Genomic DNA, 27,135 nt, shown 5'->3' with positions numbered 1-27,135 from the left:
GGCATGCTTGAAAAGTATGTTCGAGTCTTTGCTGCTGCATGCCTCGTGGCTGTTCGACAGCCGTAACAAACAGGCAATCCCTGCATGCATTTCTGCTGTTGAACGGCCATGATACGTGCAGCCGCGAAGACTCAAACATATTTTTCGAGCATGCCAAAGGCACTTAGCACACGAGCATGCTCAGATAACACCTTATCAGAGCACATTCGCTCATCACTACCTATAACCAGTTCCCAGTAATGCAGAGAGACAGCCTGCGAACAGCCATCTAATACTGTCAAGACTTCGATCTTATAAAAAAAGCACTACAGGAGTGAAAACTGATATATTTATTTCAAGTGATATAGTCATAAGGTGCATTTCATGCACACTATCAAGGAGAAATAGTTTTTATAAATTAGAACCCGCCACCCACATATAAAAAAAAAAAAAAAAAAAAAAAAAAAAAAGGAGTTTTGGGATGTCACTGATGGAAGCACATGGTTACAGCAGACTTGTTAATCTCAGCAGATGACAAAACAACAGTCTTACACCACAAGATTCATCACAAGGAATCAGCAGGCACTTGAGACATGGAGACCAAACAAAAACAGGAACAAAATGGTCTCCAGGAACTTCACGGAATAGGCATCATGACTTGACTGCAGGCACGGCGAGATTAAAGTTCACAAATGGAGAGCTCTAAAAAGGTAACAAGGTAAAATCCATTCCAATACGGTTCCACAATTGTGTCCCCCCCAAAAAAGTGGCACTGAAAGAGAATGTGCAATATATGATGGGGACGAGAAATGGTGGCAGGAGGTCAGGAGCCGGGGAACTCACAGTGGTCCAGCTTTCTTTGCTTGCAGACAGGCATTTATTGCATTGCAGCAAAGGCTTCGACAAGAAAATACTGTGTTAGCAAATGTTTCACTAGGATGTCTGTAGCACAAGAATGCATAAAACCGCTATAAGGGCAAAAAAGGCACTATGCCAACCGGGGCATGCTCTCGTGTACTGACCGCTGTCACGCAGTTCCAGAGGACGGACTAGAGTCAATCCTCTCTCGCTTTGGCCGCAGCAGAAGAAAGTTCTTGACTTATTTTGGGAATGTATTTCATCTTATGCCATTGGTCCTATAGACCTGGTGGAAAAAAAAAACCCATACCACCGTTTTGAGCGTAAATGGCAGGTCAGGAGGAGGTGGTGTATTGTAAGATATGAAGACTGGACTGGTAAAGGTGTATATTCTCCAAATTTAGTTCCACGCATCCTTGCATTGGCCTCAGACATCAGTGACGGGCAAGCTGGCGTCATCGAGGTCAACAACCCCTGGTTCACACAAGTTAAAGGGCGCACTGCTGGGCACAGGAGGAGTCACTTTGCTAGCCTGGTTTCCTGCAGAGACAGTCGGGATCTTGAGGTGTCCTGGCTGGTTCTTGGCGACGGTGTTAGAGTCATCCCTGTGCCGATAAGGAGGCCCGGGGTCAGAGTGTTGAGCTCGGGCGGGCGAGTGAGGGAGGCCGAAGGAGCGAAAAGAGGAGCTGAGCTCAGAGAATGAAGCGGGGGTCTCCTGCAAACAGAATAAAGGCAGGTGATGAGACGGGAACAGTTACTGAGAACATGTTAGTAACAGCCGGAAAGTCAGCGACCGCAAGATGTATGGTGGGCCAGATCTCATCTGGTCCTTACAGGACGGAGCTGCAACACTTGCAAGTATACACGGGGCTGTCTTATAACCTTTACTTACCAACTCAAGGCAAAACTGCAGAAGGCAGCAGTTAGGGTTACGGGCGTAAGACAAAGCAGACCATTCATGTGAGCGTCTGGCTCAGCATTTTCATGGGACGAGGCATGCTCTGCCACTGTCATCGCACAGCATGCAAATAGAACAGCACGGTGCAGCATGGCTGTGTGCACAGAGTCCACTCTGGGCAGAGGCGTTTAGTGGATGGTGGTTATGTGGATGTGGGGGTGGGTTACATGGCGAGAGGCAGCAATTAGTAGTGTGGGCATGCTCTGCTGCCCATGTACCTCGGAATACAGGGATTTGAAAGACGTCTGACCTGTCGCATCTGCGGGGAGACAGGGCAGGGTGGGAATTAAAAACACCTTAAAGAGTAGAATAAAGGAAGAAAAACAAGAGGAAGACAAGATGAAAGAGAAACCTGCGGAAATATAAAAGCAAGGCCGAGCACACAACTACAAGACAGAACAACATTTACTAAAGAGGATGGTTACTTATAAGATTTACGATGACAGGTTTATGGTGGTGGGATCCTCCTGTGCAAAACAGATTTTTTTTTTTTTTTTAAACAAAAGTTTATTTAAAAAAAAGTCTCCAAGAAAAATGAAATTCAGAAAAAATAGCACTAAAAAGTATACCATATGAATATCATTTGTTGCAAATAATTTATGGTAAAACAAAAAGATATTGAGCAACCGTCAATGGGTCCTCATTAAAAAGGTTTTAGCATCTACAGCTACATAGTAAGAATTAATGTCTCCATGGTAACAGACTACAAACCATCTCTGTTTTAGTTTGACCCTTATTAATGTAGGCATAATGCACAGTTCCTTTTCAATGACCATCTTTATCCATAATGCTTTTGTTTGGGACTTCCTTCCATTTATCATGTGACTTTACTCTGCTTCAAGCCCCTTATGGTCATAGAATCAGTGACAAGTGAACATGAGAATGAAAGAGGAATCCAGCTCAGGAAAGTATATAAAATCAAAAGTTTTTATTCCAAATTATTTTAAAAAAGAGGAAACACTGCATGTCAAAAATCAGCAATATCCAATGAACGGAAGGACGACCATGATACAGCTGAACGCGTTTCGAACACTAGGTGTTCTTAGTCCACAGCTCTTTCCGTGCTCGGACTGAATAAATCCCATGGAGATTACTCAAAAAGGGTGAGCTGAAATTTTGTGTGTGTTTTACAAGTGAACATGACCTGGAGAAACGAAGGCCGCTCCTTTTGACAAGAGCCCGAGGATGTGCGATTGGTACATCTCCGATAATAAGTAAATTAGTAAATCCTGTTTTTTCAGCTGCACTTACACCTCATGGGAGTGGGATTAAAGCCTGGCTTGGAGTCTGTGTCCGTTCTGGTGGAGTTGGAATAAAAAAATTGGACAGACTCCTAGATCATAAAATAAATTGGGTACAGTGGTACAATGGAGGATGTGCTGTAAAATTTTCATAAGAATTTGGGAATGTCCTGTAAATGTCTGTTCCTGATCTAAGGATTTCGGCTTTTAGTTGAGATGAATCTGTGCTGCACTTTATGTACATGCTCAGTAGTGAGGCAGGGCTGTGGGGTCATAGCTGAGATGAATCTGTGCTGCACTTTATGTACATGCTCAGTAGTGAGGCAGGGCTGTGGAGTCGTAGCTGAGATGAATCTGTGCTGCACTTTATGTACATGCTCAGTAGTGAGGCAGGGCTGTGGGGTCAGAGTCAGGGAAATTGAAGAGTCGGAGTCTTGAAGATTTGGCTTACCGACTCCACAGCACTGGATAAAAAGTGTAGGCAATTCCAAGAAGCAGCCCAACCCAGCATACTTCACAAGGTTTTACAAGGTGATGTATATATTTGTATGGCTGGAAAATCCCTTTAACTCCATTTTAGCCACAGGTAAATGGCATTGCTAAGTGACGTCTTTATTTAGCTCTTCCGTTTAGCTAAATTGATGCTAGTCTTGATTAATTTTTAAGTTGTACGTAATCTGGTGACCATCAGAAAAAAAATTCACTTGGTTGATTTTTGGTGTTTGATAGGTTGTGGTTGACCATTTCTTCATAAGGAAAAATGTTGTGAAAATAGAGCTGTAGAGCCCAAATACTAGATACATGTGTCCAAAAAAAAAAAAAAAAAGAGAAAAAAGCGCTAGATGTTCTCCTATAGTATGTACATTTTATTGTTCTACTCCTTTCTGGAGCAAACATCTGTTCCAATTTTTGGATGTGGAGCTCGACCCAGGTGCCTTTTTTTTTTACCATTTTATATGCACTTGTGACTGGTATATATAAACCAGATAAAATATAAACACCAAAGCGCAAAAAATCCTCAAGTGAACAAATAACCATAATAGATCACCAACACTACAAACCAACAAAAAAAAGTATCCAGACCGTAAACCCAAAGTTCTTTCTTGCCAAGCCAAAAATACAGACAACTGCTGGATTCTAAAATGTTGCACATTTCCAGAAGATGACCACATGGTCCACTGTGCCAGAAATTCGAAGAAACTAAGAATTGTGCTTTCAGCAGCTCAACTTCACCTACTGAACTTTCATTCCCAGAAGACCCAAAAACCCATTACAATTAGAGGAACTGACACGGCATTGTGGGCATCTGCAGGTCACCATCTGGCCAACCGCAAAATAACTACTAGATTATAGTCCTTCACACCCACGGGCACATGCTTGGAAACATCGGCCATGGAATTTTCTCAAGATAGTGAGAACTGTACTGAGCTTCTTGCATTTTTCTTCAAGAGAAGATTCAGTAGACAGAACAGGAATATATAGTGAAGGAAGGAATACAGGAAAAATCACGTGACCAGAAATACCTGTAATTTAGTCTAAAGGGAACCTTTCATGAATCAGACATTGGCGGCGTTCTTGCTCCCATGTATATTTTACTCTACAGTAATTCAGAGAAAACACTTTGAAAAGCCATCCAGGGACTGCGTGTCAGATGACTAGTCAAAGGCAGGTCTCCGGCAACATGATAAGGAGAGACCCATCATGAGGTGCGTGGCAAGGAGCAAACAGGGACAAGCCTCAGACTAGTCATCCAAGACCGTCCCCAGCCGACTTTTCACAGTATGCTTTCTGAAAAGCCGCAGTGTTGCAGAGTAAACCATACTTCGCTGCAATAATGACGCCAGCGTCTGAATAATGCTACCTGTGGATCGGCCAGCATAAATCTCATGACAGGTTTCCTTTAAGTCATAAGGTCATAGTGTGCAGTATCCGCATGGACTACAAGATGATGGAACCTACAGAGGCTGCGGATCTGGCGGGCCCGCGCAGCGCTACAATGGCACCAGATATGGCTCGAATCCAGCTGTGCATTTCTTCCGGACTGTCTGCCTGTGGTAATTAATAAAAAGACAAAAATAAAAAGTTAAAATCTATATGAATCAATAAATACAATACAATACTAATGCACATTAGTGTAGGTGCAAATTGATTCGAACGACTTGGCCCATTGGCCACGATGGTAATCTGATCGCTGGACTAGAGCCCCAAGAACCGCCTTGTTTGATGTCATCCATAGCTTTCTCCCCATTGGCTAACCTGGCACACGTGACATCGCGTCAGGCAGACTAATCAAAAGAAGGGTCTTAACTATGTGTTTATGGTTTCTATTCAGATTGGTATAAAAGGGAAAGACCCTCCTATGAAATGGAACCCCCTATGTGACATTAACACCCAAGGACACCAATTGTAACATTGGTTTAAATGCCTCCATGGTGGCGATGGGCCATGTAGACAGGTGACCACTGGTCGATATCAGGCTGCAGCACACACATGAGTCACCATCAATGGAGGCAGTGATACAGATACCAGCCATGGGGTGCCATGCTCAAGTTACCAGGAGAATGGCAGAGAGCACGTATATTGGCAAGAGCTTTTAGCTAGATGTGGTAGTCGGAGGCACTTTCTCCTCTGATGCATTAACATTTTTTAAGTTTTCACATCTTATGAGCAAAAAAAAAAAAAAAAAACCCCAAAACATGTACCTGTACATAAAAAGTCCGAGAAGTCGTTACTATTTCAAACAAGTTGTCCCTCAACATTATGTCACTGCAGAGAGAGAGAGAAGGAAAAAAAAAAAAAAAAAACCAAAAAACTGATCATCCCATGCAACGTCACAAAACGCGGTTAATCTCGTTAGTGTCACAAATAGTTTACTATGAGATCTCTGGTGCTACAGATAACATGTCTACAGATCGGTACATACAAATTAATGCAATCTTTGAGCTAGCCTGGTACATCATCCAGTCCTCCGAGGCGGTCGGTCTTCACTTCTGCACGCAGCACCCTGGGAATCTCTGGCGCTTACTAGGGTCCATGACGTGGCAGCAAATGGAAGTGTCCAGTATGCCGAATGCAGTGCCAAGGAGGGACGGATCAGAAGTCAGACCAGAAGCACAACTCAAGTTGCTTCTTGCTATATATATATATATATATATATATATATATATATATATATATATATATATATATATATATATATATATATATATATATATATATATATATATATATATATATATATAAATTTTTTCAAAAAACATAAATCTGGCCTGACAAAAGGCAGCAGTGACAATAGGAAGGATATCGCAGACTCGCAGTGTAAGGAATCCAGGACGTCTCACCTCTGTTTGCATTCCTGCACCTTCTGAACCTCTCGCAGCTGGATCAGACGCAGCGGATCTCTATCCTACAAGAAAAGTACGGAAATGTATTAACTAAGGAAAAACATTCAACAAAGTAGAAAGATACTTCTGCCCATTGCAAAGGATTGGAAACCCATCACATCCATACCATGTCAGACTTAAAATATCCTATTGTGTTCTCATCTAGAAGAAAGAATCTTCTTTTCCAGGTTTTCATCTACACAGGAAAGAAGAAAAAGGTCATTTTAAGATATTTTCTGCTTGGATTAAGAAGTAGTATTTTAAACATGAAAAAAATTAATTTGAATTTTCCCTTACCATTAAAAATAAATACATAGGTGGTGTCTCCACATTTGTAAAATAATGTGACTGGTAAAGGGTGGAACAAGGAGAAGAAAAAAAAAAAAAAAAAAGCGAAGGAAAAAAACTAAAGCACAAAATGGAAAGTTGCACTGTTGGGAAGGGAGTAAAAACTTATAGTTCAATGAGCCATCGGGAAACTATTCATTGGACTTTATCATATCAGTGGGGGTCCAAATCCTGGTACCCCACCAATCTACAGTTAAGAGCTGCGAATGGATGTAAACCGTGTATAGAGGCAAAAAGCACAGTTCTATCCACAGCGTAGCGGATGTTCGCAGTACTGCATCTCCATTCCTAGAAGTGAATGGGAGCTGAGCTGCGTTACTGGGAGAAGCCATTACACAGTATATAGAGCGGTGCTATTCGGCTCCGTACACCAGTTAGATCCGGCCGGGGCTCATAACAGCAGATCAGTGTGCGTGCCGGGTGTTGGACCGCCAACGATCTGATAATGATCCCCTACCCGTAGGTGAGGGCATCGATATCACAGTGCAGGACAACCCTCTAAACACAGTCCGTATCTTACCACAGCTCCCTGCTTGACACAGTAACCAGCTTTTACAGCGCCGCTGTCCGAGAGCCGATGGGGGGATGTGAGCTGACTCTGGGTACGTTTCAGGTTGCCTTTGTCACCCGTGTTGGCACTTTCACTTATGTCTTGCTAGAAAGAAGAACAGATAAAAATGATTGAGAAATACAGCCATTTGTATTAAAGAAACTATAAAAAAGGAACCAATGAAATCTCCATAGTTCAGGATAAATGGCACTGCAATGAATATGGGGGCAAGAAGCAGAAGTAGACAGGGTCTACTTTGTGCCACCAAACACCGCAGCGCACTTCTCAATTCTATCACTGATCAGTCCAGTCATTACAAGAGAGGTTAGGCTGCACCACTAGACATCCCACAAATAAGGGTGCTCCCATTTCAAGGCAAAAAAAAAAAGTTTTTGAAAGAAGCAGACCCCTCCCTTATTTAATTCTGGAAAACCTGTAAGTGTGCGTTCCCATGATGAGCTTTTAGAGAATTTTTGATGCTGTAGAACTTTTGCATCCATTATTTACATTCGGTAACTTGCAGTTTTTCATTGCGTTTGTGGGTTGTTTTTTTTTTAAGCATACATTTTTATACACTTCACGACCTTGGGTTTTCTGTTTCAGTTTTCTCCAGGTCATTACGAATTTGTAGCCACCAAACATGCTTAGGTTCTTTTTTTATTTAAGTGGTACAGAAAAATATCCAAAGTTTGCAAAAAAAAAAAAAAGCGCCACTTTGAGATCTGTAGTGTCTACACTTTGTGATCTTGAGCCGGATGACAGCTTATTTTTTGCGTGCAGAGCTGATATTTTGATTGATACCATTTTGGGGTAGATATGATCTTTTGATCGCCTGTTATTGCAATGTTGCAGCAACCAAAGAAATATAATTCTGGCTTTGATTTTTTTTCTCATTACGGCGTATACCGATCGGATTAATTCTTTTTATATTTTGCTAGATCAGGAGTTTTGTTTTATTGCAGCAACACCAATTATGCACTTTTTATGGTTTTATTTTGATAATCTGAATGAGGCGAAAGGGAAAAGATTTGAGCTTGCATATATTTTTCCGGATGTTTCAGCAAGTAAAAAAAAAAAAAAAAGAAATATATATATATATATATATATATATATATATATATATATATATATATATATATATATATATATATATATATATATATATATATATATATATATATATATATATATTTCTTTTTTTTCATCTGATCGCCTGTCCTACACATAGCAGGGCTTCATCTGCTTTGAGCATCAGCCACAAGGCAGCGCTTAGATCGGCAATGACAAACACAGGGGTCTCCTGTCATGCCAACCCATCAGCGCCCCACAGTCATGTGACACGGGCACTGATGGGAGGGATTAGTGAGGCGCTTCCGGGAAGCCCATGGTAAATGCCGCTGTTGGAGATGGACAGCAACATTTTACATGTTAACAGCCGTGGGTGGATCATGATCCACCCGCGGCTGTTATGGGGCACATGTCAGCTTAAATGTGCTGTAAAACATGCTAAGCGCTGGAGCCCGTATGGAGTGCAGGGACACGATCTATGACGTGTATATACATACACACACACACCATAGGTGGTGAAGGAGTTAATGGCGCTTTTAAAGCTGCAGTTTTTGTCTCGTTAGTGTGTCATGCTTCTAGTAAAGCTGCTTCGGTGGTCTCTGATGCTTCCTGGTATTTTGCGTAGACAAAAAAAAAAAAAACTTTAATCGATATACTTAGATGCTGATTACATGAGTTTTAGATGAATTTCCGCTGCAGAACACACTAAAAACGCATGTTTTTTAGCTGTGAATTTTTGGCATCTAATGCAAGTCTGTGGGAAAGATCTACAAGAAATCTCAGTGTAACCGCATGTGAACTGACATGGTGTGAATTGGAAACAAACAACGCAGCACAGTGGGCAATAGAGAACTATAAATTCCATCCATTTTGCTGGAAAATACGAGGTATAAAGTAAGCACCAATAGCTCATTTTGACAATGTAACCTAAAATGACCGTTTTTTAGGTCAATACACTACACAAATACCAAAAATAAGGAGTCATGATTGCTTTGGAGACCCTAACTGTAGGTGTAGACCAACTCTCGATCAATAATCGGCATGGGGCTTAGTGTGGTCCAAGATTGCCATGCCCCATCCCCACCCCCCTGAACGACGGATGGATATTCTGGCCAATGCACTGGATCCTGAGCGAGGACCAAGTAATTAAAGAAAAATAGTTCAGTACCTGTGTTGGGGTGATGATGGGGACACCACCCACTATTTCGGTCCTGTAGGAGATCTGCTTCTTGCTGCCCGAATACTCCAGCTGGTTGTGCGCACTGTCAGCAGGACACGGTTGGTCACTAAGTTTTGGTACCTATGGAGAAGTGAGAGACATTGTTTTTCTCTTTGAAGAAATCAGTTGCTCTGATCAATATAAAACCTACAATTAATACTGTAGAAAATACACTGAGATTTTAAAAAGTAGAAATCTTAATAAAAAAAAAAATAATTGGCAGATTCAGCAAAACAGACTTTGCTGTATTTAGAAACCTGCAAAAAGTCATGTGGGTGGAGCCACGCTTCTGAAGAGTCAGCTTGGGAGATGCACCACCCATCATGTTTGGGGTCCCACAAGCCTGGGTTTGTTATCACATGCCACCGACATCTAGCACTGTAATAGTGTTTATTTGCACACGTTGCGGTTTTTTCGCGGTTATTCCCGATAAAAACGCCATAAAACCGAAAAAAAAAAAAAAAAAAAAAAAAAAAAAAATATACAATAAGCATCCCATCATTTAGAATGAATTCCGCATGTTTTGTGCACATGATGCGTTTTTTTCCGCAAAAAAAAAAACCGCATCGCGGTAAAAAACGCAGCATGTTCATTAATTTTGCAGTTTTTTTGCGGATTTCCCACTACAAAATGCATTGGGAAGTGTCCGGAAAAAAACGCGGCAAAAACGCATCAAAACCGCGTCAAAAACGCATGCGGTTTTCTTGCGGAATTCTTGCAGAAAATGTCCGGTTTTTCACAGGAATTTTCTGCATGAATTCCTGAACGTGTGCACATAGCCTAAAGTGGTTTTCTCAAAAATTGAAAGTTGAGGATCCAACAGCTGGGACCCCCGGTGATCCAAAGACCAAGAGCTGAGGAGCACATGCGCCACTTTTTTTTTTTCTGGCCATTGTACAGGCAGTGAATGGAGCCGAGTACAGCGCCACGTCTGGTCATCCCATCGACAATGAATGGAGCACAGGCCGAGCAGGCGCACCACCTAACCAGTCAACACAGTTGTCTAAAGCGGTCAGACCCCCGCCCACCAGCAAGCCATCGCCTACCCTATACATAGGGGGAAACTTGTGATCTTGTGAAGCCCATTTTAAAAGTTATTTTTCTCTATTATGTCAACTATCAAAAGATAAAATGCAATCTGTAAAATACTTCTAATCGTACAATCGTGAACAGGTTAAATAAAGGTCTCGACATCGCAACCAAGAAACTCGTTATCTTGCAGCCAATCTACATTAGATTGGGAGGAAAGATGGTTTCTGGCAGGAAAGCAACCCTCCCACGTCTGTGCTTTTAATAGGCCACAACTACATGTCTCGAGATTGGACAAAAAAAAAAAAAAAAGGAGCCATCTACAGAAGAGCGCTGCAGAATGCAGAAAGCCTTCCATAGGGCCTTCCCCATAGAAGATTAAACATTATATATGTGTGCAGTGCATATACAGTACATGCTATTTAATAAGACTTTATATGCTGATCAATAAAAGTTCAATTACTGAGTATTCCTGCGCCGTATGATTACTCATCTAACAAGACGCCACATTGCTGGGACACCAGCGCTTTCTGGTTGGTAAGGGTCCATCCTCTGGGACTTCTACTGACCCCAAGAATGAAATCGTGGAAGCGCTGCATGCAAAGTTTTCCCAAAGCCGCAGTGTTACTAGTCACTAGCCAATTCAGTGGCCCTGGAGTACATGAGGCTGGGAATGTTGCGGTGCAAGGACACAGCCCCGGCGCGGCGCCCCGATGTGGTGCCGATGTGGCACCGCAGCCTCTTCATTCTTCGGTTCTGTAGGCATCCTTGGGGTTGGACCTCTAGCGATCATGAAGTCACTACACAAGTGTTCCACAATCATGACGAGAGAGCACCCCTTTTTTTATTCAGCCTCTTGATGCCACCTTGTCATTGACAGCCAGTGTAACCACCGAGGCTGGCATTTAATGGTGGCAGAAAAGAAACAGCATGAATAAAAAGTTGCCGTATTTAGTAGTCTGCTGAATCTCAAGCGCTAAAAAGCAAGATATCAACGTAAAAGTCCAGAGGATGTCACTATAATACGATGTCCTTAAAAGGGGACATATTTCAATAGGATATGGGATAACTTCTTGATCGATGGGGGTCCAACAGCTGGGACATCTACCAACCCGAATACAAGGCTCCACAGAGCCCCATCTAAATGGCACAAGTCAAGATTCTCTCCTCTATAGGGCTGCGAGATAACCGAGCACAGCCGTCAGCCTCGGAGAATGGAGCACTGCAGATGGCTCCTGGAAAGCCCTGTTCTCAGTATCAGTGGGGGTCCCAGTTATCAGACCCCCAGTTCCATGATATCTTCCAAGGGGGAACAGTGATCAATAAGTTATATCATATCCCTTAAATAAGGAATATCTTTTATACTTGGCACAAACCCTTGACATAGCACAACGTGTCCTGGTGACGTGCGTCAGGAGATAGCGAGAATCACTATAAATATAAAGGACGCTCACGGTAATCTTGGTGGCCTTGTTAAGGACATTCACCCATTCTACTAGGTCTTGTTGATCGTTGGCTTGGAGGAAATATTTTCTCATGCCGGCATTTATAACTGCAAGAAAACAGAAAACAAGTGTAAGATCTGTCATAGTATAGGGGTACTGTAGAAATAAAATACTATATATATGGAAAGTACTCCTATATAGCCCCCAATATAGAGCGGGTAATGGCTGGAAGGTGGGCCGCCACCAAGTAGGACGGTGATGACTGCAAATAAAAGGCAGAAAGGACAGTTTCAGCCATGGAGGAGAGGTGCATCAATACTTGGAGGCTCCGCATTACACAGGTGCACTCACATCACTGCAAAACGCAGAAGACGAGTGTCCGCCAAGTCTACGCTGCACCGCACAGACCGGGCCAAGATTTACCCAAGACGGAGATCAGACGAGATCTCATTATGATCTCAATCCAAGGGTATTAACCCTTCCTGGTCATACAGGAAAATAATAGAGGACGCCAATGTCTTACACTACACAAAAACACTGCAAAAGACACTAAACATAATGCAGAAAGCCTAAATCTAGACGTAGTCTACTGCACGGCACAGTTCAGTCATCCGAGTGACAGATGTAATATTTAACAGGAAGAAATGTAAGGAATGAAGGAAGAGGGGGAAACAAAGAAAGGAATTCAGGGGACATGTCGGGATCTGTCCTCGAGGGGCGGCTCTATGTTACTAGCAGACATAACACAAGTGCCGTGATGCCGCATATAAACTACTGCAGGCAAGTAGTCACGCGCTGACCATTAAAAGCAGCGATCACATGCAAATACCATGGGGCAATCAAGTCCATAGAACAGCACTAGAATGACCCAAGGATGACATCCATTTATCCAACCTCCTGCCTAAGGTCTGTTCTACAAGTGACTGAAGTTTACCTTTTTTTAGGGTTTGAAAAAAAGTGATATGTTCTATGTAGAAGGAACGGTAACATCCACATATACATTTCCAGCAGGAATAACAGAGGGACGGCACAATAGTCTACACTAAGGAAACAGGATTCAAAACCATTACTAGGCTTACGAAGATATACTATACACGGCAGTGCAGCCAACATCTTCCTTAAAGAAGAACTCCAATGAAGCTTTTTACTAATTCGGTGTATATAATGTAGCGCGAGTGTATGAATATACTCGCCTACTGCAGTCTTCTCCGGGATCCAGTGCCACTCTGCTCATCTTCTCACTGACATCACTGCTCTTCAGACTCTACGGATCACACTACGCTCTACGCGTGAGCCAGAAGTCGCTCTTACAATGAAAACCCATGGAATCTTGTGATGCGCCATAGATTACATTGTATGAGCCATTTCTGGACTACACAGATCATAGTGTGACGCAGAGTCTGCAGAACGGTGATGTCACGGAAGAAGAGGAGCAGAGCTGGATACCGGAGAGAGCACTGCTAGGCGAGTATATTCATACAACGGTAGGTGAGAATATTAATACACCTACGGGTTTAGGGGGAGGAAAATAATAATAATAATAATAATAATAATAATAATAATAATTATTATTATTATTAACACATACACTGCGTGCATAATTATAAGGCAAGTTGTATTTTGATCACGATACTTTTTATACATGTTGTCCTACTCCAAGCTGTTCAGAATTGAGAGCCAACTACTGATTAAGTATATCAGGTGATGTGCATCTCTGTAACGAGGAGGGGTGTTGTCTAATGACATCAGAACCTATATAAGGTGTGCGTAATTATTAGATAACTTTCTTTCCTTTGGCAAAAATGGGTCTGAAGAGAGATTTGACGGGCTCTGAAAAGTCCAAAATTGTGAGATCTCTTGCAGAGGGATGTAGCAGTCTTGAAATTGCCAAACTTTTGAAGCGTGATCACCGAACAAATCAAGATTTCATGGCAAATAGCCAACAGGGTCGCAAGAAGCGCGTTGGGCAAAAAAGGCGCAAAATAACTGCCCATGAATTGAGGAAAGTCAAGCGTGAAGCTGCCAAGATGAACAGACCAAGATGAACAGATCAAGCATCTGACAGAATCAAAGGATGGAAGGCTGCTGAGTGTCATCATAAAGAAAGGTTTTTTGGGGGTTTTGTTTTTGTGTGTCAGAAATGTGTATTTCTAAATTTTGAGCAGTTACATTGGTTTACCTGGTGAAAATAAACAAGTGAGATGGGAATATATTCGGTTTTTATTAAGTTGCCTAATAATTCTGCACAGTAATAGTTACCTGCACAAACATATCCTCCTAAGATACAGTAGCCAAATCTAAAAAAAAAAAAAAATCCACTCCAACTTCCAAAAATATTAAGCTTTGATATTTATGAGTTTTTTGGGTTGATTGAGAACATAGAGGATTATTTTTATTATTGATCAACAACTATGTTCTCAATCAACCCAAAAAACTCAAATATCAAAGCTTAATATTTTTGGAAGTTGGAGTGGATTTTTTTTTTTTTTTTTTTAGATTTGGCTATCTTAGGAGGATATGTTTGTGCAGGTAACTATTACTGTGCAGAATTATTAGGCAAGTTGTATTTTAGAGGATTATTTTTATTATTGATCAACAACTAAAATACAACTTGCCTAATAATTCTGCACGCAGTGTACATACACACACACACGCATACACTTCACGGGAGGGCTCCTTCAATTTAACCCACCAACCCAGTTTTCACAAAAAAAAAAGAAAAAAAAAGGGTACTTAAAGGAATAGTCCATGACTAAAAAAAAAAAAAAAATTGATATTCTATAACTTAGAAAAAAAAAAATACATTTTGTCTAGCATACAATGTTATGAAACTTTGCATATCACTTTATTAGGGGATTTATCTTCCCTTCCTGTAGAAAACATGTTACCCCCTGCTTATCGCCGGTCTCTTTCCCTGCTGGCAAGTGAGAATGTTCTTATGTCTCTGCAGCTGGACTACAATGATGGAGGAACGGACCCTTTGCTGCAGCTCATCACCAGTCAGAGACCCCGGGGACGACCCCGTCACTGCCATCATCTGTACTCTACTTTCTGGTATTAATGCAGTTGACAGTATGGAAATAAAGCGAGAAAACAGGGCTTTGAAGGCCATTTAAGTTTATTATTATGTTTACATGGATGAAGACAAATCTACTAAAGCAATTTGCAAAGTTTCATAACTTTCTATGGTGGGGAGAAAAAAAAAAAAAAAAAAAAAAAAAGTTTAATTACTCTTTAAAGGGGCTATTTTTTTTAATTATTTTTAATTGTAAAATCCAACATATAGTTCCAGAAAATAGGGGCCTTTCTATTTAGTGCTAAGCTTTATGATCTGAACAAGGGGGCGTCAAACAGGGCAAAAGGCAGAGAATCCCAATAGCCACACCCCGTTGTGCATTTAAAAAATAAAGAAAAACCAATGCACTAAATATAAAGGCTCCATCTGTGGAACTGTATGGGGATGTAAACAGGAAAGAAAAAAAAAAAAAAGTGGATTACTCAGAGAAGCAGCAGGAATAAAACTGGCCACTTTGCGTCGGGTAACAGGTCCTCTAAGGAAAGTTGAGAATATAGACAAGAACTGACCAAACGTGGGAGGAAATGGGTTTCTGACTAAATGAACCAGCAATTAGAGCAAAGCAGCGAAATGTGAGTGAGTCAGACTTCACGTTGTGACTTCAGAGCGCTCAGACATGAGAAGCATTGCTAAATATAAAGCTCCCATGTCCTCCTCTGCCTTCCTCTGTGCCACAAGCCTCACTAATGCAAAGCACAATTTCCTGCACACATTTTACTGCTAATTTCAGATAGAGGAGATGCAGAATATATGAAGCCCATAGAGGTGGACACGAAAACCATTTATAGTAAAGTGAAATGGGGACAGCCGCTTTACTGTACTAACTGCTGGGGGTCCCAGAGATCAGACATTAAATCAGAGGAACGGGCATCAATGTTTTAAAGGGGGGACGCCGGTGTCATGAATGCACCACACAAAAAAAAAAAAAAAAAGGACTGACAGCACAAAATGACTGTTCAAACCAAGCACATGCACCCGGTGCACCATGGCATGGAGGAGAAAATCATTTACATACACCTTCCCACCTGCTTGCTTTATATCCATCTCCACCGTTCTTTGGCAGAGCTGCCAAACTAAAGGGGGATGAAGATTAAAGGAAAATAGGTGGGAGGGTGTATGTAAATGCTCGGCCCCACCATGATGCACTTTGTTTGAACAGTCATTCTGTACCTGACAGCCTCTTTAAACCCACGAGTATGTTGTATTCTGCTTTTATTAGCCAAATGGCAAAAGTGTTTTGGTTTTGACTAGGAGTAGGAACTTTCAGATCTTCTATAAAACAGCACATTAACAAATGGAGAAAGGGTCTGGCCGCACAAAATGACTGCTCAAACCAAGCACAGGCGCTCGCTGCCCCCTTGGCATGACCAAACCATTCAGTGCACCTTCCCACCTACATGCCTCCTCATCCTTGATTGACAGCTTTGGCTTTACAGGATCCCGAGAAGGAAGGAAATGGAGAGAACAAGTAGGTGGGAAGGTGCACGGAGCTGTTTGGACAATTAAGTGCGCTGAGTGCCTGCGGTTAGCTTGAGCATTTGTGTTGGGCCATCAGACTCACTGCACAGGGCCTGTTCTAATCTTCTTTCTCAAGAAGTGCACCGCTCTGAAGATATAATGCAGATCAGATGCATGGTCGTGCTGCTAGTCTGAACTGTGCGGACTCCGATGCTGCTATCAGAGTCAGCTCTGCCTCTCCAGCATTGGGGGAGTGCAGGAAAAGTGACGCTCGCCGGATGCAGCCAGATTCAGAGGAGCCCTAGCGAGTTGCATCGCTAGCAGCTTGAAAACGTGCTCCTTGTCTAGGAGACTGGCCGCTCTGTCTGTAGAGGGGGCTTACAAACTGGACAATGAGCAGCAAGCTATAGAATTAAAGATCCCTCTGGTCTTTAGAATGGAGAAGATTTTCAATAAGACAAAATTACAAAGTTTATTTTTTTAATATACAAGCTCTTAGCAATTTTAGTCATTTAAGAAGTTTAGACAAGCTTGTAAAAAGGAACCTGTCATCAGGATTTTATCCCCTAAAGTAACGGCAAGTATATAAAGGCACTAACGCTGAATAAATCCTTACCTTGCTTGAAATCAGTTTTGTGGTTTTACAAAACTCTATAGACATTTTTATGCTAATGAGTTGCAAGTGCAGCGGGCGGGCAATGCACCTACAGTTGTCCTGCCTCCCTCCCTATTCCCCGCGATCTGCCACAGACTGACAGGTCAAATGCAGGCAGGGAAAAGGCAGAGAAGCAGGAAAGCTGCAAGTGTAGTGCCTGCCCACTGCACTAAATCATTAGCACAAAAGGTCACCTTTGGATTAATGCACCTTTATATATCTGCCATTACTTTGGGGTGTAATTACCGATGACCGGCTCTTTTTTAGCTTGGAAGCACCAGTTTTCCTACATGCATTTGATTCAGGGCATGATAGTGTCGATTATTTGCTTTGTGGTAGGTTGGCAGAATTGTTAGCGGAGCCACTAATGTTAAACGTCTGCACCACTATATATACATACACACGCCGAAAAACACAGAGTATCCGATGACGTCTGGGTCACACATTTACTATAAAGTGCACTTGATTCTGTCGCTACTTCAGTAATGGACAGTAACTTTTCAGCAGTAAAGTAAAAAAGGAGCTAGATAGCAAGGAAGCCGCTCCGGAAGAGAGGAGAATGAGACGCATCTACCCAGGAAGCTAGACCCTAAAATAGCCCATCTCAGGGGGGTCCTGGATACAGCTCGGCCTCTACACAGCACGGCAGCCAGGATGCCGCTCGTACACAGCCTGATCAATGCACACACCGCATCAAAGAAAGGAAAGCTTTCTGCTGAGCGACTTGTTCTAGAGGACACAACTCCAAAAATAGGTGTTCAGCAAGCTCAGATTTTCCAACCATAGGCCCTCAGCCAGGAAACCGATGCAGAAAAAAGCTGAATCAGATGCACTAGTTTAGCTTCACAAATAAAATCTACTTCTTTGGTGTCAATGCTGCAAGTATTTTCTACAAAAACACAGGGCTGGATATTTAAAGGAGGTATTTGCATTCTAAAAAAATTTAATATATGTAATTACTGTATATACTCGATTATAAGCCAGAATTTTCAGCCCAAAAAAACGGGCTGAGTGCACCCCTCTCGGCTTATACTCGAGTCATGGTCGGCAGGGGGGTCTGGGACGACGGTCACATACTCACCTGCTCCTGGCGCAGTCCCTGCGTCTCCCATGGTCTTCGGGCGCAGCAGCTTCTTCCCCTGTACAGCGGTCACGTGGTACCGTTCATTAAAGTAATGAATATGGACTCCACTCCCATAGGGGTGGAAACGCATATTCATTCCTCTAATGAGCGGTACCAGTGACCGCTGAACAGGGAAACAAGCCGCGGGCGCCGGAGACCATCTGTCCAGGAGAAGCAGGGACTGCGCCGGGAGCAGGTGAGCATGTCATATTCACCTTTCCTCATTCCACCGTCGCCTCGTCTTCTGCATCCTCTGCTCTGACTTTTCAGGTCAGAGGGCGCGATGACGTATTAGTGTGCGTGCCGCCCTCTGCCTGAACAGTCAGTGCGGAGAGACGGGACGCTGAGGAGCAGCGACGAGAGGAGAGTCATTTTTTTTTTTTTTTTATTGCAGCAGCATTATATGTGGCACATTGTTATATGGAGCATCTATGGGGCCACAATGAACTGTATGGAGCATTATATGGCACATATTTGTATATGGAGCATTATAAGGGGCGTATTTTAATATGGAGCATCTTATGGGGCCATTATGAAATGTATGGGGCATTATATGGGGCTCCTGATTCAATATGGATATTCAAAAACACTTAACCTACTGATGTCTCAATTAATTTTACTTTTATTGGTATCTATTTTTATTTTTGACATTTACCGGTAGCTGCTGCATTTTCCACCCTAGGCTTATACTCGAGTCATTAAGTTTTCCCAGTTTTTTGTGGCAAAATTAGGGGGGGGTGTGGGTGTCTGCTTATACTCGAGTATATACGGTACACTTTTGTAGTATTTCCAAGTTCTTATTCCTCTTCTATCATATATTGCTAACAGCAGTTTCACCTTTTTACGGCTACCCAAGGACTGGTCTGTCATCCAGATGTGTGAGTGCAGCCTAAAAGGGGCTGTCTGCCATAAAAACACTTAAATGGACTGACATATTGAAATAGATAAGCCAGGCCCCTCCATATAGATAGCCAACCAGCCAAAGTACAGCAGCTAGTACTGATGAGGACAGATAGAAGCACTTTTACCAATTCAAGAATATCATTGTATTTCGATTTTAAAACACATCAAAATATAAAAAGTTTTCAGAGCTAGACAACCCCTTTAAATAACCTTGTATTTAATGACTGCATAGCAAAATAAGCCTCTGTCATAGGATAGGAGGATTAAAAGTGAATGAAGACCGGACTACTTACCAAAGCAGTACTCAGCCTTTGGTCGGAGTTTGGTGGCATCGCTCACCTATATATAAAGAGGATGGGATAAGACTTACGAAATGAAAAAAAAAAAAAAAAAAAATCTATATAATAGAAATACTTGCCTTTGAAATGTAGGTGAGCTTCAGGCATCCCACAGAGGGAGATCCTGCGGGGAGGTTCTGTAAAAGTAAAAGGAATAAATTACACAGAAAAAAAAAAATATGATTAAAATTTTGGAAAACAGGAAATCACTTTGAGAAAACCACAACCTTACATATATTGTGAATGCTGATAAATATTGACATACTGAGTACTGAGCAGGTCCTTGCCTCCGGCTACTGACTCGCCACCCTACAAAGGTCCATGCAGAGGGCATTACTGCGGGTCCACGGCTCACCTGCGGATTATCCATGTACCATAGCAGACTATTCAGGCTGGTGTCCAAGATGAAATATCTCCGAAGAAACTTGCCGCTGTTTTCATGTTCCTCGACGTCCAGGAAGCCACAAATGCGATTCTGACGATCCACGTAAGGCATGTCTGGACTGGAACATTACCCTGTGTGAGAGGAGGTACGGACGTGGTCAGCACATTATGGACATTCTGAAATATCACATAAGGCCCCAAAAACATCTGACCTCCATTTACACCAGGACAGAGGCTTCCAAAGAAGGCCACTAAGTGGTATCTGGCCCAAAAAGTACCGTATATGTTCAACCTAGACAGATCGGACCCCTCTTACATCTCCTCCTGGCTCCAGAGATTAGCAGGACGACCAGGAAAGAAGATATTCGGGATACCCTGGTGGCCATTGTTCATGCCACGTGTGTCTGCAGATTTTAATACTTCTGCATTGTGAGAAACGGATGTCCTTAAATGGTTGTTCCACTTTTATATTTGACTTTTCCAGTGGCTAGGTCATTAATATCAGATGGCTGGGGTCGGGCGGCCCACCACGAGTCAGCTGGTCTCAGGGCCTGTGGATTTTAGCAGTTCTGGAGCCAGTCTCTCAACTGTAGTGGCCGCTGCCGAGTACTGCAGATCCGCTGCATGAAGACGCATATGTGTACTGTCCAGCTCCGCAGCTGCCACCATCCATCCGCTGGGTCACAGCAGGTTCTGACCCCTGCACCCTCACCGATCTGAAACTGATGACCCATCCTCAGGCTAGCTCATCAATATGGAACAAGTCAAGGAAACCTTTAACGTAAATCACAGAAAGGCACGTAGTGGACACATCTGTAAGTTTACCTGATCAACTATGCTGTTCCAACACATGGTACCATTAAATTACATACCTTTTTAGGTGTAGTACACTGACAGAGGCCGAACAGGACATGTTTTTGGCTATCATCCATATAACAAGGCATACGTTCTAATATAACAGGTAATAATCTGTCATCAGGTTTTTGTTACTCAATCTGAAAGCAGCATGCTACAGACAGACCCCGATACCAGCAATGTGTCACTTACTGGGCTGCTTAGTGTCCTTCTGAACACATCACTGTTTTTATTAGCAGGAGGTTATCCCGAGGACTAGTAAACTTTCTGCCAGGTAGTCAATCAAGCATATTCATGAGCTCTGTATATCCCTGCCTTCCCCACTGCTTTCTGCCTACGCACAGTGCACACATAGATCTGCCAATCAGTGGAGTGGGCACAATGTACAGAGCTCAGCATTCACAGACCTGGTAGATCTGTAACAAATAATACAGGGATTTATTGCTGAAATGAGGGCCTCTAAGCTTACATAAAGCTGCTCTGGAAAGGGGAGTAAAAAGCAAAAAAAAAAACACTTGGTGACAGATTCCCTACTGTACCTCAGACATCAGCTATGGTTTTTTCCATCCGGTGAGGATAAACCTTTGTAACTTTCATAACGCCTCAAGCGTACAGTATCCTGTTAATGTGTAGCTCTGAATCACTTGTATGTGGTTTTATTGGGCAGTCACAGCAAGGAACGACTGCACTTCATACGTCTCCGTGGCTCGCTCCTGCAAGATGGCGCAACATATCTATAAAAGGACTCTATGACCGACAAAAGCAACAGAGAAAGACTTCCAGATGATGTTAGAGACGAAGAAAAACAAAATAAAAATAAAATTTATATATATATATATATATATATATATATATATATATATATATATATATATATATATATGTGTGTAAATTAGTCCATGTAATAAGTGAGTGGATTGTGCCCTCCAGAGCCATTTTTGTATATAAAGAAGGACACTCACGTTCCTACAGCAGAATTTGGTATGTGAACATGGATTTAACGGGACGACCCAGGAGAGGACCTGGTTCAAGAGTGGCCGGGTTTTGTTCATATTTTATTCCCACTACACCTTTGAATATTCAGGCCCCTAGGCAAACACCATAAAAATTCACATACTGGGCGACTAAGGTGGCTTGTATATCTGGGACCACACAGAGAATTTAAACACCGAAACTGAATATTCTGGGGAGCACCAGGAGCAAAATATGGGCACTTTACTTGGTGATGGGGCCCTTTTTAAAAGTATTTTAGCATGCTCTTTAAAAACGCTTTTCCTGTCCCGAGATATTCACAAACGTTTTCTTGAATTCTGAAAAAATGACACACAAATGGTCTATTTCTTACTTTACCCCTTTTTGTTTTTTACGCAAAAAGGGATAGAATCTGATACGGGATATATAAATGGTACTATACATCATAATCTATTAAACTGGGGTTCCATATGTGGGACTTCCACTACTGTAGATAAAGAGGCTCCGCCGTTTTTTTTGCTTTGTTTTTGTTTTGTTTGTTTTTTTAAGCAAGAATGAGAAAAGGGGGGGTCAAGATGACCATACAGTGAATGCAACAATTCCCATAGTCTGAGCGTTACTGAGCACAGAGGAATCGGATTGCTGGGGTAACAAAGCATGACATTGTGGCCCCCGGTCTGCAGGATGTGTACCCCTTGTCTAATACATCTAGAGAAGGCACATGGACTAAAAATAAATTAAAGTCAGAAAATTCGCTAAACAAGAATCAGCTAAAAAAAAAAAAAAAAAGCGATAATGCAATAATAAATCTGACACTCTCCATATAGTATGAAGATAGACCTGTAAACGTCCCCCCCCCGATGCTGGGAATACGGGAAAAAAAAATATTTTCTGAAGCATAACAAAGACTGATTTACCACCAGCTGCAGGGTTAGATTTGGTGGGAATTTTATTACAGAATCTCCATCAAAAGTATAATTAAATCTTAAGTGTGCAGAGAAATAAAGATGAATTAAAAAATAGAATAAAGTGCAGATAGTTGTGGAAGATTTCCCCTTTAAGAAGCTCATTCTGTTTAGCTGGCCATGGAAATTCTACGCCGGTTACAATCCTTCGCCCCCTCACATAACTCGCCAGTCAAGGGATCTGGATGTCACCAGAGTTGCAAGATTGTAAATTTATCCCAAAAAGTGACCCCATGTATGGGCAGCCTAAGGAAAGTGGCCATGGTTTCCGGTATTGTGCAGTAGGAGACCTGTTAGGACTATGCAGAGACTAGTTTCTTAGTCCGGTCACACGAATCCTGGCAGGAAGAACTGCGCCTTTGCCAAAAGCCCCATCACAACTGGCTCAAATACTTGCCGAGCGGATTAGACCTTACAAATGGTGAGAAGAGAATCCTCCGGGTCGCTGAGCGCCATCACTACAACTTGTAATTCCCAAGCTGGGTTTAGAAGCTTCTACCTTCACTTCTGAAGTGACAACCATGGTAGACTACGCCTGGGTTTCTGCGTCCTGCAGGCGTACACTCCCGAATATGAGGCACGGTGGAGCACACGTTCACCCTGTCATCACCAAAGTCTATGGCCCCGTTGGCACATGTGTCAGGACCCCGTTTTGAGGGGGTTTGGAAGTAAACTCAGACAGGACCAATGAATGGATGCAGAGACGCAATATGGACGCACCCTTAGCTTTTTCTGAAACTTTCTGGTTTCAAACTGGTCTCAGGCCAAAATGTTCACTTCCAACACCCATGCACCAAACTATACACCATGGATGGCATAGAAATCGCCATTTACAGGGAGCATTAACCCTCTACTGTGCCACCTCAACGGAATTCTTCCTTTAACATCAATTGTTGATGACTGTCAGATGGTCCCACGCAATCAGGTGGTTTACCCGACACTACCGTAATCTGTGTACAGCCCCCCTTTATTAGCATGGATATAGTAGGTCAGAATACAGTACCTCCAGCACCATATGGCAGTATAGTGCCTATGGGTCTGTGACAAGGCCCTGTGCGGACTCACTGCACCCTGGACAGGCTAGCCAGCCAAACATCTGATGTGTATGGGGGCTTCCCAACAAATGATGTCAGGGGAGAGAGAAGATATGGACGTTGGAATTTTTATGGTCGGTATGGCCTCCTAATGTATATGAGTCAGGTTAGGGTCCCAGCATTAAGACCCTTTAATTTAAAGGCCCTGTCCACATGAAATTAATGCCCTTAATCAGACATATAAGTGGGGAACAGCTCTGGATACATACGTCTGTCCGCAGGCTGAGAAGTATCCCATTGTACAGACATACTGTAAGGGGTCTTCTATGGGCTCCTAATGTGACAAAGTTAACACCAAAGTTTATTTTGGTATACTGTTGCAAGACCTAGCATAGTCTACTGCAAAACTACGGTAAGTGGTTTTGTTTTTTTTGCTGTATGCCAAAATATCCTAGCCCCTATGGAGCAGTCAGGCTAATGGAGCCCTGACATGTAAAGTGTTCTCGACAGCAGAGATGATCTGTAATTTTACTTATTACAGTTTTTACAAGAACTTTGCAATTTTATCCATCTAGGATTTCGAGAAAAATCCCTTCAAAATGAGGGCCAATTCCCAAGTGTAAAAAGAGCCTTAGGCTATGTGCACACGTGGCGGATTTGGCCCAGCGGATCCGCAGCAGTTTTCCATGCGGTGTACAGTACCATGTAAACCTATGGAAAACAAACCGCTGTGCACATCCTGCGGAAAATACCGAGCAGAAACCCAGCGGGTTATCTTCCGCAGCATGTCAATTCTTCGTGCAGACTCCGCACCCACTGACTATACATTGATTAAGGCAAAACAGCATACCAAAAAACGCAAGACAGTCCGCAAGAGATCTGCATCAATTCCGCATTAAATACGCAACCATTTTGGCCTGCGTTTTCTGTGCGGAAAAATCCGCAGACAAATCCTCAAATCCAAAAGAACAGTTCAATAATTGGGGGCTTCTAACACAAGAAGTTAGCAGAGTCCCACTGAAGAAATGAAGTTTGAGGGAAGCTTTGTAAAGAGAAGATTATTTATATCACATAAATAGTGGCTTTTATCCCCTAAAGCTTCCATCAGCCTGGATAATATCCTCACTTCCCGAGCCCCCAACCCTTAACACCTGCTGGACACCACTATGAATGTAAGTCCAGTACTACGCGGAGAGAACAATCAGCCATTTTCCCATTGACACTCCCACATCCTGTAGTACAGACACATTCTCCCTTCTTGGACCAAGACCACTTCTACCGTAAGGGATGTGTGACTGGGCCAACACACAAAGCGTCGCGAGAGGCGGAGGCGGAATAACCACAAGAACACACAAGTGTGTGTAAGGAGGTCGGTCAGAGAACATTCCGACACCAAGACCAGGGGAAAAAAAAAAAGCTACAAAAGCAGAAATACATCTGACGCCGTCATATCTCCAGACTACATTAGTAGGATGAAGACATAGATGTAGTAGTCTAGTTTTATATGCAACACTTGACAATTTGTTGTTATTTTTTTAAGTATTTAAAAGTGGGCTTGTCTGCAGCACATGACTGTCCAAACAAAGCACAAGCGCTCCGTGCACCCTTGGCGTGGCTGAGCAAATCAGTGCAACTTTCAGTCTACTTTATTTTTCATCGCCTCCTTCCTCTGCGTCTTGTAAGGCCAGAGCCATCAATCAAGGTACATAATGGTGGAGATGGATGGAGAACAAGTAGGTGCAAGGTGTGCTGAACTGTGTAAAAGTATACCAAGTGCTTGGTCATTTAAGACGCCCTTTAAAGGGACCGTCAGCACAGAATGACTGTTCAAACCAACTACAGGCGCTTAGTGCTTCATAGCGGGGACAATCATTCACATACACTTCCCCACCGGCTTGGTTTCCATCTTTCCCTTAGGAAGCCAGAGCTGTTAAAGAAGAGTCATTCTCTAATGACATACACCCTTTAAAACTCCTCGAGAACATGGCAGACTACGGGAGTGGCGACTGTAGTAACAATCACTCCTACAGTCTTCACAGAGAGGAGTGCCGCTTGGAACGGAAGTGTAACAAGCGCAGACCTACATGCTATATCACTGATGGGGGCTATTGTCAAATTATCTGCTCATGTAAAAGCCCCCCCAAGACCCTTCTACACAAGCTGCTGTTCTGCTGTGTGAAGCGCCGACCATGGACTTCACGCGCCGACCATGGACTTCACGCGCCGACCATGGACTTCACGCGCCGACCATGGACTTCACGCGCCGACCATTGCTCTTTTCATTCCACGTGGAGCAATAACTAACGCTGCGACCTTGAGAAAGGAGAGGATTTTTAATAAGTACATAAAAAGAATGTGCGACAACCCCGATAAGCGACCCTGGTAGATGGGGCAGCAATCCTCTCCGGATCATGGACGGCACTGGGACTACCACTGGACATGTTCAGCACTTAACATTTCTGTCCAGTCCATGGAAGATGAGGACTTTCCGCTCCTCATTTTATTTTCTTGCTCTCCTATTTCTTGTGATATTGTGGCATTATACAGGTTTACAGTCAGCCCGAGCTGCCATAAACTCATAACTTGCAGAAGAAAGGGCTAGGCCACCTACGCTACTTTCCTGAGGGCAAAGCTTTGATCTGGCAAACACAGGAAACAAACCCAGTCATCCCCTCTGCATGATTCTCACCCACCCCAGCATCCATATGAAGCATCACATCGAGCCATAATCTATAGCCTAGGTTTGGCGAGACACCGTACGTCCTCTGCAGATCAGGAGCTTCACATCACGCTGTGCTCAGTACCATGCCAGATCATTACGGGTACATGCACAGCTATAGAGTGCTCATCTCTCGGGCTTCCATTGGAATCCTCAAAAATCAGCAATCCATCCAGGACCCCAACAGAGGCATCCATATTAGTAAAGCAGCGGAGTCACGGGGGACTCAGTATTCTTATATTTCAGACTTGCACAAAAATGTGGTTAACCACAGAGACCATTCTGTGTCCACAGTGACTCCGTCAGCTCCATTTATGTGAGCGTCTCCATCGGGAAGACCAAAGTACAAAGCAAACAGGCAATCCCTGCACGTGTTGCAGGTGTCAAACAGCCGGAAGACCTGCAGGAGCAGAAAATCGTACATATTATTCGAGCACGCCAAAGTTACTCGGTTAGCACCAGAGCATGCTCAGATAACACCTTATCCGAACACGTTCGCTCATCAAAACACAATGGGTGTGAATGATTTAAACTTTGTTTAACAACAGTTTTATAAGCTGGAAATTATCACTAAA

General features: G+C 42.8%; 1 protein-coding gene across 4 annotated transcripts in view; it reads right to left on the bottom strand.

Moving 5' to 3' along the window:
* Positions 1–314: 314 nt before the first annotated feature.
* PLEKHA1 (pleckstrin homology domain containing A1) overlaps positions 315–27,135 on the bottom strand; it is a 45,203-nt gene continuing 18,382 nt past the window's right edge. Inside the window, exons 2-13 of one of the 4 annotated variants that reach the window (XM_069753681.1) lie at positions 19,987–20,147; positions 19,712–19,768; positions 19,587–19,632; positions 12,088–12,185; positions 9,554–9,685; positions 7,288–7,422; positions 6,547–6,615; positions 6,378–6,442; positions 5,739–5,802; positions 4,996–5,085; positions 2,014–2,054; positions 315–1,552 (exon numbers count right to left, since the gene is read on the bottom strand). In XM_069753681.1, coding sequence (XP_069609782.1) covers positions 1,357–1,552; positions 2,014–2,054; positions 4,996–5,085; positions 5,739–5,802; positions 6,378–6,442; positions 6,547–6,615; positions 7,288–7,422; positions 9,554–9,685; positions 12,088–12,185; positions 19,587–19,632; positions 19,712–19,768; positions 19,987–20,127 — 1,134 coding nt within the window. In that variant the 5' untranslated portion in view covers positions 20,128–20,147 and the 3' untranslated portion in view covers positions 315–1,356. Of the gene's footprint in view, positions 1,553–2,013; positions 2,092–4,995; positions 5,086–5,738; positions 5,803–6,377; positions 6,443–6,546; positions 6,616–7,287; positions 7,423–9,553; positions 9,686–12,087; positions 12,186–19,586; positions 19,633–19,711; positions 19,769–19,986; positions 20,148–27,135 lie in introns of all 4 variants that reach the window. The other 3 variants (XM_069753682.1, XM_069753679.1, XM_069753680.1) reach the window with 3 other exon arrangements.

This window comes from Ranitomeya imitator, chromosome 2 (assembly GCF_032444005.1).
Source record: "Ranitomeya imitator isolate aRanImi1 chromosome 2, aRanImi1.pri, whole genome shotgun sequence".
Taxonomy (NCBI): Eukaryota; Metazoa; Chordata; class Amphibia; order Anura; family Dendrobatidae; genus Ranitomeya; species Ranitomeya imitator.
The sequence above is the reverse complement of the archived record's forward strand: the minus strand, read 5'-3'. Positions and strand labels throughout refer to the sequence as shown.